This window comes from Ostrea edulis, chromosome 5 (genome assembly GCF_947568905.1).
Source record: "Ostrea edulis chromosome 5, xbOstEdul1.1, whole genome shotgun sequence".
NCBI lineage: Eukaryota > Metazoa > Mollusca > Bivalvia > Ostreida > Ostreidae > Ostrea > Ostrea edulis.
The window spans coordinates 43,678,874-43,699,010 of record NC_079168.1 but is presented as its reverse complement, the minus strand read 5'-3'; the positions used below and the strand labels follow the sequence as shown (position 1 = coordinate 43,699,010).

The 20,137-nt window shown below is 35.2% G+C and overlaps 1 protein-coding gene across 1 annotated transcript in view; it reads right to left on the bottom strand.

Annotated features, from left to right (window-relative positions):
• LOC125649577 (neuroendocrine convertase 2-like) overlaps positions 1-19,534 on the bottom strand; it is a 31,392-nt gene extending 11,858 nt beyond the window's left edge. The window contains exons 1-7 of the mRNA XM_048877215.2: positions 19,157-19,534; positions 13,629-13,733; positions 13,143-13,334; positions 11,172-11,280; positions 6,841-6,878; positions 6,587-6,663; positions 947-1,035 (exon numbers count right to left, since the gene is read on the bottom strand). Coding sequence (XP_048733172.1) covers positions 947-1,035; positions 6,587-6,663; positions 6,841-6,878; positions 11,172-11,280; positions 13,143-13,334; positions 13,629-13,733; positions 19,157-19,345 — 799 coding nt within the window. The 5' untranslated portion in view covers positions 19,346-19,534. The remainder of the gene's footprint in view (positions 1-946; positions 1,036-6,586; positions 6,664-6,840; positions 6,879-11,171; positions 11,281-13,142; positions 13,335-13,628; positions 13,734-19,156) is intronic.
• Positions 19,535-20,137: the final 603 nt, after the last annotated feature.

Below are 20,137 nucleotides of genomic sequence, written 5' to 3'. Positions count from 1 at the left end.
TATAAGGTTAGAACTCGGTAATTGGAAAAGTCTGGAATTAGATGTATTGTTATCACGCATGCGCATGGTCGTTGAGAGAGTTTGAGGAAGGTTTGGTTATCAAAGTCTTTTTACACCGTGTTTTGTCTATGGTTATAACAAAGTTCACGGGCGTTCTTTATAGAAATAAACTGAATACATGTATAGGTATTGGGCTTACTTTTCACACAAATTGGATAGCACAGATATATGTGCATGATCTCAAAATGTGGCAACGTATAGATATATTTTGATTGATTGAATAATTTGTCTTGCACAATGTGTTATTGTTTTTATCATATAATAATGTTAATAAAACTACATCAGATTAATCATTAAGTACTTTGTAATTAGTAAATGATATATTCATCATATGCCACCGATCCTTGTGTGAATAGTGTTTAAAGTTTTCGTAACGGGCTCAGCAAAAAATTAGCCAGGTACATGCAGTTTGATCTTCCTTTGATTCTAAATCTCTTTTTAAGGAACATTCAAGGGTAGCCCATCAAGGTAAACAATATAAAACAGAAAGACGTTGCGAAAGTCAATTTTTTTTTTCCATTTTGGCTTTCTTTTTCGGCTCCTTGAGGATACCATCCCCTCACTACCCTTGCCTTATTTTAAAATTCATCAGAAATGCAAGGCACACCGTATGTAACTGACCATTATATATTTGTAAGATGCTTAGTTTCTGTTTCTTTTTTCTTTAGCTTACGGAAAATGCTACATGGAGAGCGAATCATCGTCATGAATTTCTTGGATATCGCAGTTTTGTATAAAAGCATTTGCGATCAGATTCTGTCACTCCCAGATATGCTTTACATGATACTTGTGCTATACTGTCATTCAATGATACTTAAGTTAAAAAAGTATTACATATAAGGCACTGTTATTTACTGGCTATACAATTTTGTATATTGGAACCAACCTGACACGCGCGAGTCGTAAGCTACTCCTACTCCACATATATTATTGTCTCTGGCGGCTGCAACTTCCCCAGCACACCGAGTGCCGTGACTGAAAAAACAAAAACAAAGTAAGTATATTACTATAGGGAAAAGTGGACAAATGGGCGCCCAAGAATAATCACAAAGCGAACAATCTGCTCACTGAGCCATGACAACACATCTCGTGACATTCAATGACAAATCTTAGATTTTTTGTTCTTGAATAAAGTTATTTTAAAGTTTTTCCCGATATGTTTTCAAAAATGTAAAATGTTTTGACACACTGATTCTAAGACAATTTGAAATTCACAAAACAGAATATGTATTGTAAAGATAACACGGAACCAAAAATCCCTTAAAGAATAAAAAATTAAGAGCAGGGCAAAGCTGAACCGTGGACACATGACAGGTGGGACTAGGTGCCCAGAAGGAGCAAGCACCTCCTGTTGATCGGTTACACCCGCCGCGAGCTCTCTATCTCGATCGGGCAAACAGAAAAATCCGGGGTTAAAACCAGCACTTAAAGAACGACCTAACAACCGGAAAGAAACACGCCAGACAGCACCCGACCCAACAACGGGCTGTATCTCTAAACAAGACTACTACAACGACCACAGAATCATCGAAACGCTGACCTCAAACGAGACGGCCGATACCCCTTCAACATCAAGTTGTTGGTCAGCAGCTGTTTATAAAATTTATCATACGCAGAATATGCTCTCGCGTATCGAATCCAGATTTGAGACACAAACAGCATAATATACAGGCAACAATGGAATACCGCTATACAAATATGGAAACCCGACGATGGAAAAGTTTAATCCATTCCGCCTGTCACAAAGCTGAGCCGTCCTTCCGTCGCCAACATTCATGTTCAATAAAATATCAAAACATGAAACAGATATGGAAGACTCTGTGGTATCCCCCATCCCGAGTTCACTAGAACACATCGAATCAACATACAAACGGAAAAAAACCACCGTCAACAAATAACACGTCGTAGACATATATGTATCTAAATGAAGGCCACATCAATAGGCTTTTTCTTCTCATGCAGAATCCCTTGAACAAACCCTGTCCCATTAGAACTTAAAAACAGGTCGGCCAATAGAGGAGCACACACACACACACACCCCTCGGGAACCCCAACAGACCGCTGGAAGACCCGATCCCTAATGACCATGCAGATACCGTCAATGAGAAACACCAGCATCTTTCTAACTACAGAGTACTTCTGCGCAGAATCACAGTGGTGGTTGACTACGTATTTGTTAATGACCGACCACAAGACATGAACACTTCCAACGAAAAACGGCTGTCCACGATGCCAAAAAGCCCAGCCCCCCTCCCCTACCGATTGCAAAGTGCCGAAAAGCCACACGCTCCGACGCGTTCGATTTACATTAAATTTTTATCACTTTCGGCCTTACGGTTCCAGAGAAAATATTTGATATGACCCCATATTATGTTAATTTTTTTTATCTCCTCTCGCAAAAGAACTTGATACATTAGTATTCCTTTTATCGATATATAGATTTTTGCTGAAATGGTTCAGCGTTCTGAAGCCGTTAATAAGGGTATGTGTACCATACAGGGTAGCCTGCTTAACACACAGAATTGGATGAGAAAGTGCCACCTAGGAACAAAATATTGCTAATCAATAAGAAATAAGTAAACAGATCACATACTTTCTATAGAAATGTAAAATTATTCTAGAAAAATAAGTCTCGAGAGAAAACTACAGAAGGGATTCGATTTCTATAACGCCGATTCAACTTCCCGTATGTGTAATATGAATTATTGGAGCACCATTTAAATGAAATACTTCGGGGATATTATCACTGAAAGATACAGGAAACTGCCCAGAGACAAAATGACGCAAGCTTCAATTGGTATAACTTCCCACGAAATTACGTGGTATGTACTTTAATTCTATGTAAAATTGATGAAACAATTATTGAGTGAATGCGTTGGAGAGCAGTGACGTGAGAATCAAGTAACACATCCTGTGAAACGGTTGAACGACCTGAGGGAAAACTCGCATTAATTAATAATTACTATTCCATTATAAATGAGCATGTCTTTTAATGAAATCATTAATGCTATACGTAGTTTGAAATATCGACATCATTAATGGAATTAGGCAGCAATTATTATGTACAACCATATATGAAAAATATCCTTGTCCACAGCCCCCTCTGTGTCGTAGAAAGAACACTGGGAATCGGCGTGGTATTTTAGGCAAGAATCATGAATGGTGTGAGCCTAATTTGCCCCTCTAAAATGACTTTAGATTTTTTCTGTACAGGTAGACAGTAAAGTTGAAGTCGATCCCTATACCTCTCAAAGATAGTTCAATGATAGAGACACAAAATCTATTTCTTCAATTTTTTGTTTGTTTGTTTTTGGTTTTTTACATTTTCAAAGATAAAAAGTTGACTCAACAAACAAATAGAGTGCTTCATTTCTGACGCTAAATTACAAGAAATGGCGCGAAACTGGTCGTTAAAATGTGTATTATTATGGTTTTACCATACAAAAATTGAAGTTCAAATTTCAAAGATTTCACATGAATTTTGAAAATGTTAGGGACTAAATCTGGTCCTTGTCATATTTAATTTTGTAACTGAAGAACAAAATTCACAAAATATGCGGTTAAATTAATGACACATGTTGAAACTAATGGGTATTTGCATTCCAAATACTTCATTATTAGTAGCGCGCAGAGCATTGATGGAAAGGTTTTCTTTTCAACTTTTCCTATGATACCGCCATCAAGAAATAGTAAAACAAATAGTTTCTCTCATAAAAAATATTAATTAACGTTTTTGAAATGTCGCATAGGAATACATACATGAAAGCAACAACACTAAATTCAAAATGGCTGTGCGTTCAGGTCAGGTAGAGTTACTGAGCAGAATTATGGACGCCAAATTAAAGATGCAATGGTAAAAAGATGAATTAGATACGAAGGAAGAGGACAAGCGGTGACAATAAATAGCGCTAAAATTAGAACGGGAAAGATGCATTCCAGAGAAAAGTAGCCCCGAGTGCTTAGTGCAGATGAACTCCCGGACCAATGTTTTTTATACATGTACTAAGAAATCACACGAATTTTTCATCCAATCAGCATTGTTGTTAAGTCGTCGCTTTACAAGTTATTAAATGATATCTGCATCAGTACTTTACGCCAACAGTTCAAACTTCGTGATTATTCAAAATGAGAATAATAAAGGTTTATCCTATACTGAATCTAATATACTTTCCCTCACAAACAAAATGTGTGTAAACTTTGATGGGAAACAAATATTACATAACTGATCACATCAATCAATGACGAGATTCTTTCTATCCACGATATATATACATACATCAATTTCTTGAATGTCAGGAATCTTCTATTTCATTGTCATTTTTCAGTCTCCGGATATAATTTCCCCCAGACAACTTATATTTTCAGAAACAACGCAGTAATGATTTAAACAACTCTGTAATATTAGTCTATTGTATTTTTTTTTATCTGATTGACTTTTGTTTGGCTTTGTATTATATAAACATCAGGGTCGCAGATAAAGCTGTGTTAGTGATTTAATGTATGGTCAACAGGGGATGCTTACTCCTCCCAGGCACCCGACCCCCACCTCTGTTATGTCTAGTAGTCCGCGTTTGCCTTTCTCTTAATTTTGTATTCTGTATAGAATTTATGAGTTTGATCACTATTCGTTGCCTACACTTGATTAAGTCAAACGCTGTAGGGAAATTATATAAAACGAAGCATATCAAAAAGATACTTATTCTGGTAGAATTTTAAAGTTCATTGCACTTATCCAAAAATAACATTGTACGTGTATCAGAGACTAACATTGTACGTGTATCAGAGACTAACATTGTACGTGTATCAGAAACTAACATTGTACGTATATCAGAGACTAACATTGTACGTGTATCAGACTAACATTGTACGTGTATCAGAGGCTAACATTGTACGTGTATCGGACTAACATTGTACGTGTATCAGAGGCCTAAGTTTGAGTTCATTGTTTTACTTCTCTTCCAAAGCACGTGATCTTTAGATAATAAAAAAATGAAGGTAATAAACAGCGATCAATCTCAAAAATCCTATAAGATGAAATTGAGAATATAGCAAACACAGGCCCTTGGAAAGACCACAGGCGGGAGCAGGTGCCTACATAAGGTAAACGGAGTAATCCGCAATCAAAATCAGTTTGATAAAAACGGTCTAGCAGTTGGTATGAAACACGTCGAAGTACATTCGACCTGATGACAGGTTGTGTTTGCAAATTAGATCAATATAACGACCGAAGAGTTTGCCAAACGCTGACCTTTAAACGAGACTATTGAAACCCTTGAAACATCAACTTATTTGTCAGTACCCTGTCTCGATTTTAAAATTGATCATTCGCGGACCATTTTCTCTCGTATCGAATCACTAAAGAGACATAAAACCATATGCAAGTTGTAATGGAATATTGCTACATACATGTAGAATGAGAAGTTGACAATAGCGAAGCTGTCGTCTTCTCGTTTGTCATAAAGTTGAGCTGTTAGTTTGCCGTTAACGTCTATGTTCCATAAAATATCCAAATATGAAGCAGATATGGAAGACCCTGTGATGTGTCTTATTTTGATATTCGATAAACTGCTGTAATTCCATTGGTTTACCAAGAAAATCCACATATATAAATCCCCTTAATCGCATGTCAGTCGTCCAAATCCGTTGATAATACGTTTGGATTGCTATACCACTAGAACGTGCTTACATGAAATTGTAACGGTTGCCTTCGGGGTTATGATTGGTTTCACTAGCATCATGACTTTAAATCTTATTGTTCATTGTGATGCCAACGCAATCGTTATCTTAGCACTGTAACATTACTCAGACTCGAAGTGCTGGATTTTTAAAGTTTCTTGGAATAATCAAGAAGAAAATTTAGAAATGTAAATATTGCCATATGATGAAACAATCAGTGTCTTTTGATTTGGTTAATGTAAGAAATTATGAATCCAAGAAAATGATAATGACCTCGACTTCGCCTTCGTCAATAACATGTTTCTTGAATTCATTATTCCGTTTCCATATGATTGAATACTTTTGAGCTTTCAAATTGGCCGAGATCCTACAAACTAAAAAAAAGAACGCTATATTCAATTCCACATGCAATTGACGTGAATATAACATTTAATTTTTCCAAAATTATTAATGGATGTGATTGGTTATTATTTTTGTTGATGCAATGAAAACTCGCGTCTCTAATCACATTTGATTAGGTATTGCACTCTAGCTGGAAACAAAGATGGCCGACCAGGTGTTATTTCGTACGCTCTAGTATCCGAAGTCGATGTTTTGAGTTATTCTAACATATGATAAAACAATAATTGACTTTTTTCGGTCAATACGATGCTGAAGAACATCGAAGTGAATTATCCACCTTTCCCTCTGGACTCTATGAATATTGTACTTTTAGGTCGCTAAAGTATCATATTGGCCTCCAAAATATCAAAGATTGTATGATATCAACCTCAACAAAAGTCAATATAACATCCTGTCATGACTCCAAAATGCATTTACTTATTCGACAAGCTGCATGAAATTTACTTGCCTGTTGAACCACGTGTCGGTGTAGCGTGGGTAGGGGTAGGGGTCATTACTGCTGAAATCATAACTAGCTTTGGCATTCTGAAATACAACAGAAAACATGAGAAATGGAAATGTTTTAGCTAAAGTGCAATGATAGTGATTTTTTCTTTTTAAATTTACATTCATCAAAATGATTAATAGTTCAAGTATGAATAAGAATATGTAATATCAAAATTGTTGTTAAAACAATATATTCATATAACAAAGAAAGCGTACATAACTGTGACGAAGATCCTCATGCAGGTAGTCGATTCCTGGAAATTGAAATTTATAGTTAGTCTGGTGAAATGTCAGTACGGGTAAATATTCCAAGTGTTGAATATAGAATCCATGTGGCAGGTTTGAAAATATCCTATATAAATAAGTTAATGCCCTCCGTGCTCACATAACACATCAACCCGCAGGACTTCCGACAGATACCATTAAGTGGACACAAACACACAGAACTAGTATTCAAAGACGAGAAAAACGAAAAACATTTTATTCGCACTTTAAAACCAAAATTAAAACCTCAATTTGATGTCCAAATTATACTATGCATACTTATGTGATAATTGTATGATACTGTACGTTTATTTAAATAAAAACCTTGACTTGATCCAGCGTAGGACTGATTAGTTCGGTTTAGTCTTGCCGCTTGATGGAAACAAACTTTTCTATTGCCACATACTACACTCGATAATTTTAATATGTAGACGTTTTGTTTGTTATAAGCTTTTGTAGTTTAGTTATAGTTTTAGTTTCCTTAGTTTTCTATGTAAATATTCTATCGTCCTGAAGAAGGAACAGGTCGTCCCGAAAATTTGACAATTCACTGTTGTTCGTGTCGTTGGTCATTTTTAGTGCTTTTTATATCCTTTTTTATTTGACCTCGTATCTACTATTAGATCCGATACTTCGGATGTTGAGTGTTGTTGGATTATAGTGCTTTATATATATATATATATATATATATATATATATATATATATATATATATATATATATATAGATATAGATATATATATAAATGACAACTTTTCATAATTCAGAAGTCTAATGTTATCGTATATTGTCAGAAACTGTTTCTAATTCAGCATACTATCTCGTATTTTAATCTAAAATTTGACTGCTTCCTTACACGCATAAGGTTATTACCCAATCCTTGATGAGAAGTAACGACATATCTGTGGAATATAATTTGTGATTTTTTTCAGCTTTAAGCAACAGATATTGGAATAGACTGTTTGTAATGAAAATTGATGTGAGCTAATGTTACCCAAGTAATACTGATTTGTCAAAGATGACTGTTCGGGAAATCTTCCAAATTACTACGAGTGCTTGGAGTGGGCGGAAGAAAAATTATATTGTGATTGTCACGGAATTTTGTTAAAACAATGCCAAGGATGGTATATAAACCCTTCATACAAAAGATCTACTTATATCACACGGAATCTTATTTTGTAATAATGTATGTAAATAGGTTATATCATTACTTAGTGCGGATTACTAGCTCAGACTAAGAAGCAAACTATAAAAAGCGTAATTTGTGGCATTTATTTCGTTGCAATATTTTATAATCTTGTAATTAATATTCTTTATACCCTGTGATTTTATTCTATAATATTTCTGTATTCAATAAATTTGTGATTATAGTGTCCTTTCTGTTGCAGATTTTGTTTGTAAAACTGAAATATGTCAGAAAGGACAGTAGTAGGTATCTTGATTCAAATTCAGTATATCGTGATTTAAATTCAATTCATCATGATCTATATTCAATAATCTTGTGATTCATATTCATTATCTTGTGATTCATATTCTACATAATGTTATCTATATTTCTTACCTTACTATGCTATATCACGCGACTTATACTCAATAATCTTGTGATTCATATTCAATAGCATGTGATTTATACTGGATATCTTGTGATCTATATTTAGATATTTAGATATAACGAAGACGTTTTATCTATTAACAATAATCATTTTCATTTATATGTTGATTCGAAATATCCCAGTGAACTAGAAATAAAAGACACCAAAGAGTCCTCCACATCCCAAATCTGCTTTGTACTTAGATATTTTATTTTATTAACGGCAAACAAGGAACTCAATTTTATGACAAACGGGATGATTTCAGCTTCCCCATTGTCAACTTCCCTTATTTATGTAGTAATATTCCATTTTCACCTGCATATGGTGTTTATATTTCTCAACGGATTCAATACGCAAGAGCTTGTTCTGCGTATGATCAGTTTTAAATCGAAGCAGGCTACTGACAAACAAGTTGATGTTACAGAGGTATCAACAGTCTCGTTTAAAGTCAGCATTTCGCAAATTCTATCGTCGTTATAGCGATCTAGTTGTCAGTACAACCCGACATGGGGTCAAATGCTGTATGACGTGTTTCATACCAATTATCAGGCCGTTCTTCATTCTCTCACCAGAGGGCGCGTTACGCAAGCTTCTCTTACACCTCTTCTGTCAACGCTTGGAATCACGTGGCAATATCATCACATGATATAGACAGTAATTCTCGTTTCTTTCCCCTTTAAAAGTTCTGGCAACAGATGATACCTCAGGCTCTTTTCACAGCCCTACATTTTCACCATTTAGCTGTTTGTCTCTTATTTTACAAGTTTTATCGTATTTTTTACAGCCTTTCTTACTTTTGATTCCATGTTTACATTAAATCTCCACCACGTGAATGTCCTACATTCATACGCATATTACGAAGTATTTCTAAATTTAGGATCAGAAAACAGCGATTTTGAAAAATTGATTTACAGTAAACATCAATTTAATTGCACCAAAAGCATTTCATAGTATGACTAAATATTTAGTTCAAAACATTAATTTGATATTAGAAATTTTTACAAGATTTCTGTAAAATAGCCGTTGACAGAGGTGCGAGTAGCGCACGGAATTCTGGGTAGAGAATGGCCGTTCTTGGTACACTGATTTTGACTACGTTTTACTCTATTTCTCTGATCAAGATATAGGGTTCACGGCGGGTGTGACCGGTTGACAGGGGTATGTTTACTTCTTCTAGGCACCTGATTCCACCTCTGGTATATCCAGGGGTCCGTGTTTACCCAACTCTCTATTTTGTATTCCTTATAGGAGTTACGAGAATGATCACTGTTCGTTGTCTTCTTCACCTTTTGATATTCTATATTATGTTATTTATATTTAATATTTTTGTATGCAATATCAGGTGATTTATATTTCATAATCACGTGGTCTACTTTCCATATTCAACACCTTGCAATTAAATTTTATATTCAGTAATCATCTGGTTTGTATTCAGTATCGTGTGATCTATGTTTTACATCTTGTTACATTTTTGTGTGACATTCATCCTAAACTATTCTTAAAATCGGACAGATTATCAAGTGCTATATTGGTATAGCAAAGTATGTTATTAGTTGGATTTCCAAAGCGTGTATTCGTTGGTATACTCAAGGAGAGACTCGTGGGCTACACAGCTCACCTCAACAGGAACTATATCGCTCAACCGAGCAAACATTTACTATACATATCTTCGAAAACCTTTTGTTTCTATTATAGTCCCTCTCTGGGCAGCAGGGTTTACAATTTGGAGGAAAAAAAACTTGAAACAACATTCCATTAGAATATTACCGTATTCATAAAACATTTTCAACAACTTAAATGCTATCATCTTTCTATTGTGGTCCCGTCTTGGACACTAGGGAGGGGGAATTAGGGGTGTTAAACATGGTTTGAACAATTTTGAATTTTTGTGAAATTAACACGATTTCATATTTATTTAAAAATGTTTCTATTATCTCCTCTTAGAAGGAGATGCAATCCTTCATTTGAATAAGCTTGAATTCCTGTTACTGAAGGCTACTAAATGCTAAGTTTGGTTAAAATTGGCCATGCGGTTCTGGAGAAGATTTTTAAAACATTTTCCATTTATATTCCTACGCGGAACTTTGCACCCCTCCTATGGCCCCATTATTGATCCGGGGATCAAGTTTGAACAAACTGGAATTACATCGGAGTTTGTTTGTTTTTTGTTTTGTTGTTGTTGTTGTAAATATTGGCAGGTTCATGAGAAGAAGATAGAGACTCAAACACCAATATTCGGTTTCTTTTAATCGTCTCTCTTTCAAAATGAATCTCGTCATTTGAATCCCCTTTACCTCATGTATTTTCAAAATTCAAGTTCATTTTGTATTATTTACATTCAACTTTCATTTCTCTTGGAATTCCCAGTTGTATATTGTTCACAACTACATGTATGTACAGCAAATTCACAGTGAATGGAACTCATTACAATTGGTAACGATATCAAAGGCTAAAAACATTGGAAAAATAAATATTTATAATTTGAAAATGTTTGAATAATACAAAACAATACATGTACAGTATATATGTATCTATCGGGTTTGTATTCATGAAAGTTGATGTAATACGAATCGATAAGCATTTCAGCATGTTTAAGAATATTCTAAATTGGAGTTCTAATATCTATTAACACTATATACTGTTCAAAGAGTCTTACATAAAAATCAATGGTATAAAGATGTGTGTGCTTACCATCGTCCATGATAGCCGTTGTGATGCCTTTGCCTGTAAATCCCCGGGCCCATGCTGCCTCCACATTCAGATCTAACCCAGGAATACCACCAGATTGCCCCACATTTTTCTAAGTAAAATTTAAAAGAAAACACATCATATTACACCTTGCTATGTTATGGATATGTATTCCGGATTTGCATATTGTGACCTTTTTGATTCTATATTTTATATTCCTTTCATTTTGTCTTCTGGTTGATTAAACAGGTGTTTTCATGATATACATGCGTGTTAGCGCTGTGTGGAATAACCTTTCAATTTTCAGTTAAGAATGATTACAATGATGCGTTACCATGTATTCGTTATTTGGTTTTTGTTTTATTTATTAATATTTATTTTGGTTGGGTAGTTTGGGTCTTTGTTTGCTTTTTGGGTGGTGGGTTGTTTTGTTTTATTCTAATATTTAAAACGTAAAGTATGATGTGGGATATTCTTAACATTACTTTCCATCCCATAGAACAATATCTAAAGTAGATAATTTTCTCTTATGTTAAATCTCTATGAACTTCGGACCTCTTGCTGATACTCACAAATCCATTAATTAATCAATGTCAATTTAAAATAAGAATATTATACCAACATCTAACAAGAAAAATAATTATGCCGAGTCGTTGCATGTTTTGATCGTTTTTGCTATCCTTGAATTATACTTAAAGGCCTATTGCTTTATCATATATTTCCTGCACCTCAAAGCAAAACATGAACATATTTTATGTTTTCTTTTGTTCGTTATAAAAGACTTCGGGAATTTTTACTCATATCGAGAAGCCATCAGCTGTAGTTGTGGTATTATGCGTGACGCTTAGGATCGTAGCAGTGAAAGTCCTCTAACGTGTCAACGCCTGCCGTGACATGAAACCTCAGTCTTTAAGGTCATATCCGAAAGACCCGCGACTCTCACTTCTACAAGCGTTGAGAAAGGAGCAACAGCCCCTACACATTTTTACGTCTTGAGTTTGACGCAAACAAAGTTACGAGCGACGATCGAACACACGATCTCCCAGTCACGAAGCAAACACTTCAACCACTGCGCCAACGCGAACCGGTGTTTCATGTTACCGTAACCTATACCATGATAAGTTATCAACTATTTTCATTCATTATTATTTAATTTATTATTAAAGGAGCAAACTTTCCGGTATGGCACGGAAGCAGAAAGCCAAGAACAGTTCCATTGGCAAAAATATTCTCGCAATCGGAACACAGGGGCTTTTTGTACGTTTTTGTATCATAGGCCAAAGAACCATTTTCTTGGTAATATAAACCTTACTGGTGCCAACGGGGAAATTCTTCATCCTTAAGTGCAGTCCAAACGTCTGTTTCACTTCCTGATGTGTTCATGGATCGGTATAATTAAAAATCAATTATATGATACTGTTTCATTTATTGATCGTCAAGGGAATTATCTCCCTAAGACTTCTCAGTGAGAGAAAAGATATAGTTCTTCCGCAGCGGAACGATTCCAGTAAACGTCTGAGGACTTATTTTGTCCCGTATCGATCAAAATCGAAAGATAGTTGATATTTCAGATTTTAGGAAACTATTTTTCCTAAACATCCCAAATGACTATGTTTGGATTTCATCTGCATTATCTTTAATGGTCTCAAGGCAATTTTCTCTGGCACAAAGGCTCAAGAAAAATGGCAAATGTCACTTTTGTAAGTATTTTTTTCCCGTCCCTGTCTTGGACAATAAATATGTATATGACTTTATCAGTTCAAGTAACATCCCCTGAACATTAAGTTAACAATTGATAGATGACTAACAACGTAGAATCATAAAATAATATTGTGTCATAAAAATGAATTACGACTGAGCTGAAAACGGGTATTCTTACTCCAGGAAAGGTGCCTTGTCTATGTGAGTGTATTGTGCTTGTAATGTCTTGAGATTGAAAAATAATATGTACCTTAAATGACAGACAATGCTTACCAAATACCACTCTTTTTCGAACAATGGATCCGTTGGACTCTTGTTATCAATGTTAACGTTTACATCTTTGAAATTGTCGTCGTTCAGGGACTGGAGTTTGAGCTTGATCTCTGAAACAGGAACTCCAGTGATTCTAGTCTTGAATCCCCTCTTCACTCGAAGGTACCCTGTTTGCTGAACAGCGCGCTTTACCTGAAAAGCAAACAGTCTTTACACAGATTACCTTTTGCAGACAATTTCTAATTCATACATTGCGCTGAAGATGCTTTAACAGTCCCTTCTGTGACAAAAAAATGTTATTGTGAGTAATATTCATGAAGTGGTGAATTGATTTGATGCACCATTAGATAAGGGAAAGCATTGACATTTGTATATCGATATTCACTAGGAATCAATGATTAAGAGGATGAAATTGTTATCAAACGTGACAGTGTTACAGCTACTGGCAATGTTTTAATACCATACCAATCTCGTATGACAAAATACCTGAGGATGAGCTTTAAGCAATCTCGTATGTCCAATACTTCTTTTTATCCTGATGTTTGGCACAGCGGAATGCACAAAATGAAATTCATTTGAAGAACCTAAAACCTGTTATAAAAAAAAACAAGGAAACTCATCAATAGTTAGCACTTATCGGTGATGGCTTTGTGATCGATCACGGTGCACGAAATAATGCCATTTTATTGATATAGAAGTGTTCTAGTTTTGCTTACAAATGGAACATAGCCGCCCACTGCTAAAAAAAACATGTCCTAATTATCAATACAGGTCCATGCGTGATTTCCACACAGAAACATGTCCTAATTATCAATACAGGCCCATGCGTGAATATCCACAAAGTTTGATTGTTTAGTCATTGACATCCCGCAAATTTCGAGCAAAAAATATTCATCCCACAATTCGAGGCCATCCTCCATTTATATTCATTTGGGGGTTGGGCGTCTGTGGTCTACCGCATGTTGCAATTGAATTTTAGAAACTTTTTTGTGAAGGACAGAATAACCCATGAACCATTGATGCAAACTGATATGTAAGAAGTAAATATTAAAATGATTTGATGACACAAGATCGGATCACAGGATTCAATGCTATAACATTCGTTACTGCGATGTTTTTCTATAGATTTTCTTTTCTGCTTTTATGAAAGAACTGGGAGCCGATGATTCCATTCTACTTCAAACGCATTTCAAGCATCATCCAGTACAATTTTCCAGACGTTCTCGATAAGGATTTTAAAGATTGCACAGTCTGCGTTTTGTTGATGTTCAGTTACGAACAATACCGAGCTTGTTAATTGCGATTCCCCCATATAGTGGGTAGCGATTATGTGGGAGTTCTGTCGTTTTAATGAAAGATCGAAGACGTTCAAAAGCCCGAGATGTTGCTCTGTTTCCTGCGTCCCAACAATTTTATCTCGACATTCGTACTGAAAATAGCAATATATAAATACACCGAGCACTTTTTTTTAATCTGTAATCATCCCTTTGTGTGGACGAAAATGTATAAATATGTCCAAGAGTCATTGATCTAGACCATTCTCTCTCTCTCTCTCTCTCTCTCTCTCTCTCTCTCTCTCTCTCTCTCTCTCTCCCTCTCTCTCTCTCTCTCTCTCTCTCTCTCTCCAATTATAAATATAAAACATGAAATCTTTAAATTGAACATATTTGATGGGTTTTTTTTCCCCAAGGAATGAATACTATATCACAATATTAAGCCCTAAAAGCACATTTTGCTTGGGTTGTATAATTATTTCAGATGTTATCCCAAATAGAAGGATGATTACATACTTTGCAATGTTATCGATCTGAATATATACAAGACGACAAAGTGCTAATCTCAGACTTCCTCCAGAGAATCTGTCACTGTCAAGACGGACCGTTAGAATTCCGGCAACCGGAAAACCCACGGATTGGGGGGACATATACATGTATATTATTTCCATTTGACTGATACGGGCATTGGATTCAGTGTTTGCCCATTGATTAATTGTGTTTAAATTGGTCTATTTCAATAATTAAGACACATGTGAAATGTATCAATTATCTAAAAAAAAAATCATGAAAGAAAAATGCGAATCAACATCTTTTAGCAATGTTGAGCAAAAATACAAATCAAACAACTTATAAACTAAGTGGTTTCTGATGTAATAAGTTTTAATTTAAGTTTTAAAAACTGAGGATATATACAAAAATATTTTGAAATTGAAAACTTTCAAATTTACGTTATTAAATTTTAAAACATTACAGTTTTGGTAGAAAATCATTTTTATCTTATCTTATCTTCTTTTTTTTTAACTTTTTTTTTTGTTTTTGGTTTTATTTATTTATTTATTTTTTTATTTTTTTTTAGTTTATTTGGGTTTTTGTTGTTGTTGTTTTTTTTTTGTTTTTGTTTTTTTTTTTTATTATAAAAATTCTGATTTGGTTTTTTAAAAATCTGCAGTAACGAATTAAATATCTGAACAAAACGCTGTTATGATACTTAACGCTATATGCTTTAAAACGCTTAGTTTTGATTGGTCGATAAAAAATGTTAGCAAATCTATGGTTGGTCAAGAAGGAAATCCTGTATAAACCTTCCAGGTTAATATTGAGGTAAATTCAAGAGAGAAAAAAAGCATATTTAATGATTTCCTTTTATATCTTAATAATTATTATTTATTAGAAAGGATATTGCACTGTGAGGATTTGTTTGAAAATAGATGGCCAAATTGGAGGTGCCTCTTATCAAATATTGCCTAAGGCTATATTGCTATGTATTTTGTCTTTAAATATTCTTTTTCTTGTATACATGTGCAAACAGTTATGATATATAACCCCTTCCGTCTGTATGTGTGGAAGCTTGATAGTATGTGTACATGTGTAACTGATGTTGGAAAATAATAATTTAAAAAAAAAAATATGTACACATCAGAAAAGTTCGTCTGAATCAATTAAAGGGCATCAAAATTCCTGGATCATTTATTGTTTGTTTGTTTTACACCCCTTCGAGAAATTTTCACTCACAACGAGACATCAGATGTAGGTGAAGTCCCACAAAAAACCTATGCTTAGCACTCAGGACCGTAACAGTGAGGGTTCTTTAACATGCAAACGCCTGTCGCGACACGGGACCTCCGTTTTTAAGGTCATATCCGAAAGACCCGTTAATCTCATTTCTAGATACCGAGCGTTTGGCGAAGGAATGATCACTTCCTATATTTACGTCTTGACGTGGCCATGGCACGAACGGGGCTCGAACTGACAAACTCCCAGTTACAAAGTGAACAGTCTAAATGGGAATTATAGTAGAAAAGAGAAGAAAACTGACTTTTAAAAAAATCCGAAAGCAAGAACAACTAATGAAGTGATTAAATGTTTGTGGGCAATAGCTCTTCAGTCAATGCATTCAACGAACAGCTCAAGAAAAAGAACAGTTGTAGGTTTACCTACATGAGGATGGGACACATGTAACATCTAAAGCTGATCTATATTGAATTAAAAATCATGAATAATTCACTGTTCTAGGATTTCTAGACACTTTTTTGTTGGAAATATCAATTTACATGTACATAGAATTTAATCCTTGTTGATTGTCGACATAAAATCACTCGCCAATGTGCGTTACCTGGGGATAGGCTAGATACGGTTACCAATGGCAGTAGACTGTCGTGCACGAACGTACTTATATACGTGGTTGTCGTCTAGCAGATGGAATTACGAAGGACTAGTTTCACTGATAGCCGGTGTATGCATCATCACCAATGGCTGACTAACCCGATATTGAGTGGCACAAAAGATGTGTGCAGTTTCAATATTAATTTCATGAAGGATAATGATAATGAATATCGTATCGGGGTTTTTTTTGTTTTTTGTTTTGCTACTTGTAATTAGTGCAAAAGGGGTAGATACATGTCAGTTATTGCTTACGTTGCTTTTCAGAACAATACATGTATGTAAAACATGACTTTATAGAAAATTAAAGTTTTTGAAAAAATTAAAATTGATAATAAGTCTTGTTCCATTCATTTCGAATTTAACACGTAAGAAGGAAATCGTGTTCAAATTTATGATAAAATGCTTTTGTAATAGGGGGTTTAAAAAAACGAAAACCTGACAGGTTCTATAAAAGAAACCATGTGCAACCCCAACAATCCCGTGGGTATCCGGGTAAGAATAGGTCCTCAGTACCCCTTGCTTGTAAAAGGTGACTAAAAGGGGTGGTCCTTCGGATGAGATCGCAAAAACCGAGGTCACGTGTCACAGCAGGTGTGGCACGATAAAGATCCCTCCCTACCTAGTGCCCATAAGCGCCGAGCATAGGCCTAAATTTTGCAGCCCTTCACCGGCAGTGATGACGTCTCCACATGAGTGAAAGATTCTCGAGAGGAACGTTAAACAATATACGATTAATCATTCAACCAACAGCTTGAGTTGGCTTCTTTCGTACAAAGCTCGCATGCGGTTCGCACACCAGTTTCTCTTGAAGCATGTCTGGAGTCTTTTCCGTTTTTAAAGAAGCACGGAATGTGTAGAAATGTATTGTAAAAGACTATCTTAGGCACTAGCAGTGTGTTCCGAGGTCAGATAAACAGCTTGGTAACTCCCATCGTGTGATAACGTCCCTCAAATTCGTTCACAAGACAATCCTTTTGTGGACCATTGCCGTCTATAAATAGCCATTTCCCCGCAGTCCCCACACGGAGTCTTACAATAGGATGAATAATTTTGTCTTGATATCTTAACGTAATCAGGTAACAATGAATATGATGCTGTTGATTTGATTTACACATATTTTAACGTTAATTAGACAAAAGGATTGGATACAAGTTCCAAAACTTAGATAATCCTCTTCTTCAGAGAACATACAATCACACTGCTGTTCACCCTTATAGCCAGGACAACTTTTTTACCCAAACCACTAATCCACTATTTCCATGGTCAAACTCGGAAACGGTGTAAGCATTTTGTATGCCAAACTTTCACAAACTAAACTCGCATCTTAGTAAAATTAAACAACGGTGCGGTTTTTTTTTTATACTGTGGAGCACATTACAAATTTTCACTGGCTTTTTAAGTTCATTTCAATTATTTGTGCAAAAATTCGACCAGTTACACCTCTGAATTCAAAACCAAGTGTCTCGTTGCACACCAAAGCCGTTGTCCGTATGCTGCTTTAGTGACCGGTGTTTGCGGGATGTTATATACTTTGGTCGTTCTTATCATGTCTTTCCTTTGGGTTTTTTGTCTTCTGAGACAAATTTCAGTAGACACTGATTTTTAAAAAAATATATCTCCAAATGGCTTTGCAAAAAGAATAGGAATGAATATACGAGCTGAGAACAGGCATGGACAACCAGCTAACGCCATTTTTATTCTAATGGGAGATTAGTACAAATCAACTTGTCTGTTGTACTCCCATGCCCCAAATCAGTTTGTTACTGGGGTCACATTATTTCTATTTTGCAACATGTAAAGTATGAAATAAATGAAACAAGTATTATCGAATCTGCAACTTTTTTAAAAGAAATTTTAAAAGTAGCCATTACGTTATCCTTATATTTCACAGCAGTCAACAATATTTCTGCTCCTGAGATTACAAGTACATGTACAAACTTATTAAGCTTATATTGAAATGTGCCCCAAACATATCAGTGGTTCTCCGATTACAGCATCGGTTACAAAGTGATACATGAAATCTTTTACGATTGATATCGGAGTTATGACGTAAGAATATATGGTCACCTAAAGGGCCAGATTATTAGAATTCAGTCTACTGGATCAATAAATTGAGAGCAAATACCAAATATGAGCATCTGTGTCGTCACTAACTTATCGGATTATCTCAGAAGGGTGTGCGCAGCTAACGCAATTTAGTAAATACGTTGGGTTTTGCAATCTTTGGAACAATTTGAACTAATGTAATATCAATATAGATGGTTACTTACAGTTTAGTGCTTAAAAGTCATACAATCCATCTGAAAAGCAATAAATAGTCTATCTGAAATCGAAGCTCATCATTGATGTACTTACCGGTCCTAAGTATGTAAACCCCGTCCTTTTGGCCACCTGTTTTGCCGATTCTATCCCTCCATCACCATCTAATTCCACATACCAATGATTTGTCAAAACCTCCTTACTCCATGTCGATGAGACACCCAGAAATAAAAACCCTAAAACCACTTTAGAGAGTACGTTACGATTCCATGTCCTATTTGTCATTTCACCAACGTCCAAAATAAAGAATTTGTATTCTCCGTGAGCTTGTTAGTACCCGTCTCGTTTCCCGTGATTCTTTTAGTTCCTTCAAAATAGAGCACCGATCATTGATGTGTTTATGTCACTGGAACTGAATATCGGAGAATCATTCACGTGATATGTGACGTCACTGATAGCCTTCCTTTCAGAATATATTTTCCAATAACAACAGTAGACCTCGCTTTCGTATTGGAAAAATGGTAAACTCTCTTCCTCAGCTCTGTTTCCATGGACAGCGGAGAGAAATATCGATTGAAAGTATCGTCATACTGATCGAGAACTAGCGAACACCATGCATAGTTCAATATTTACATATGACGTTCAATCCATGTTCAACTAATGGCGTGATTGCTCATCGCTAGCAAGATTTGTTTAGAAAACAAATGCACCAATGTAAAGCACAAAATGTTAATCGACTAGATATTCTAATCAAAGACGAGGGAAAAAATAATTTAATGATTCATTCTGCACGAAAATCATTTACAAAAGAGTTATCGAATTTGATATATTTGATGATACAGAGTATCTAAAAACGCAAATTTGGATTTAAACAAAATATCATTCTAAAGAAAACAAACAAAAATTAAAAGAGAGACCTATAGATGGGAAATTCTATTTTCCTCATAAAACTTTATATCCCCATTCCGGTTCCGCCCCATGAATAATCTGAAATCATTACATGGCGATGTTATGCTTGCGTATCCACTTGATAAATTGTACCCGTGCGGTTCTTGAAAATAAGTTGAGTATTTACTT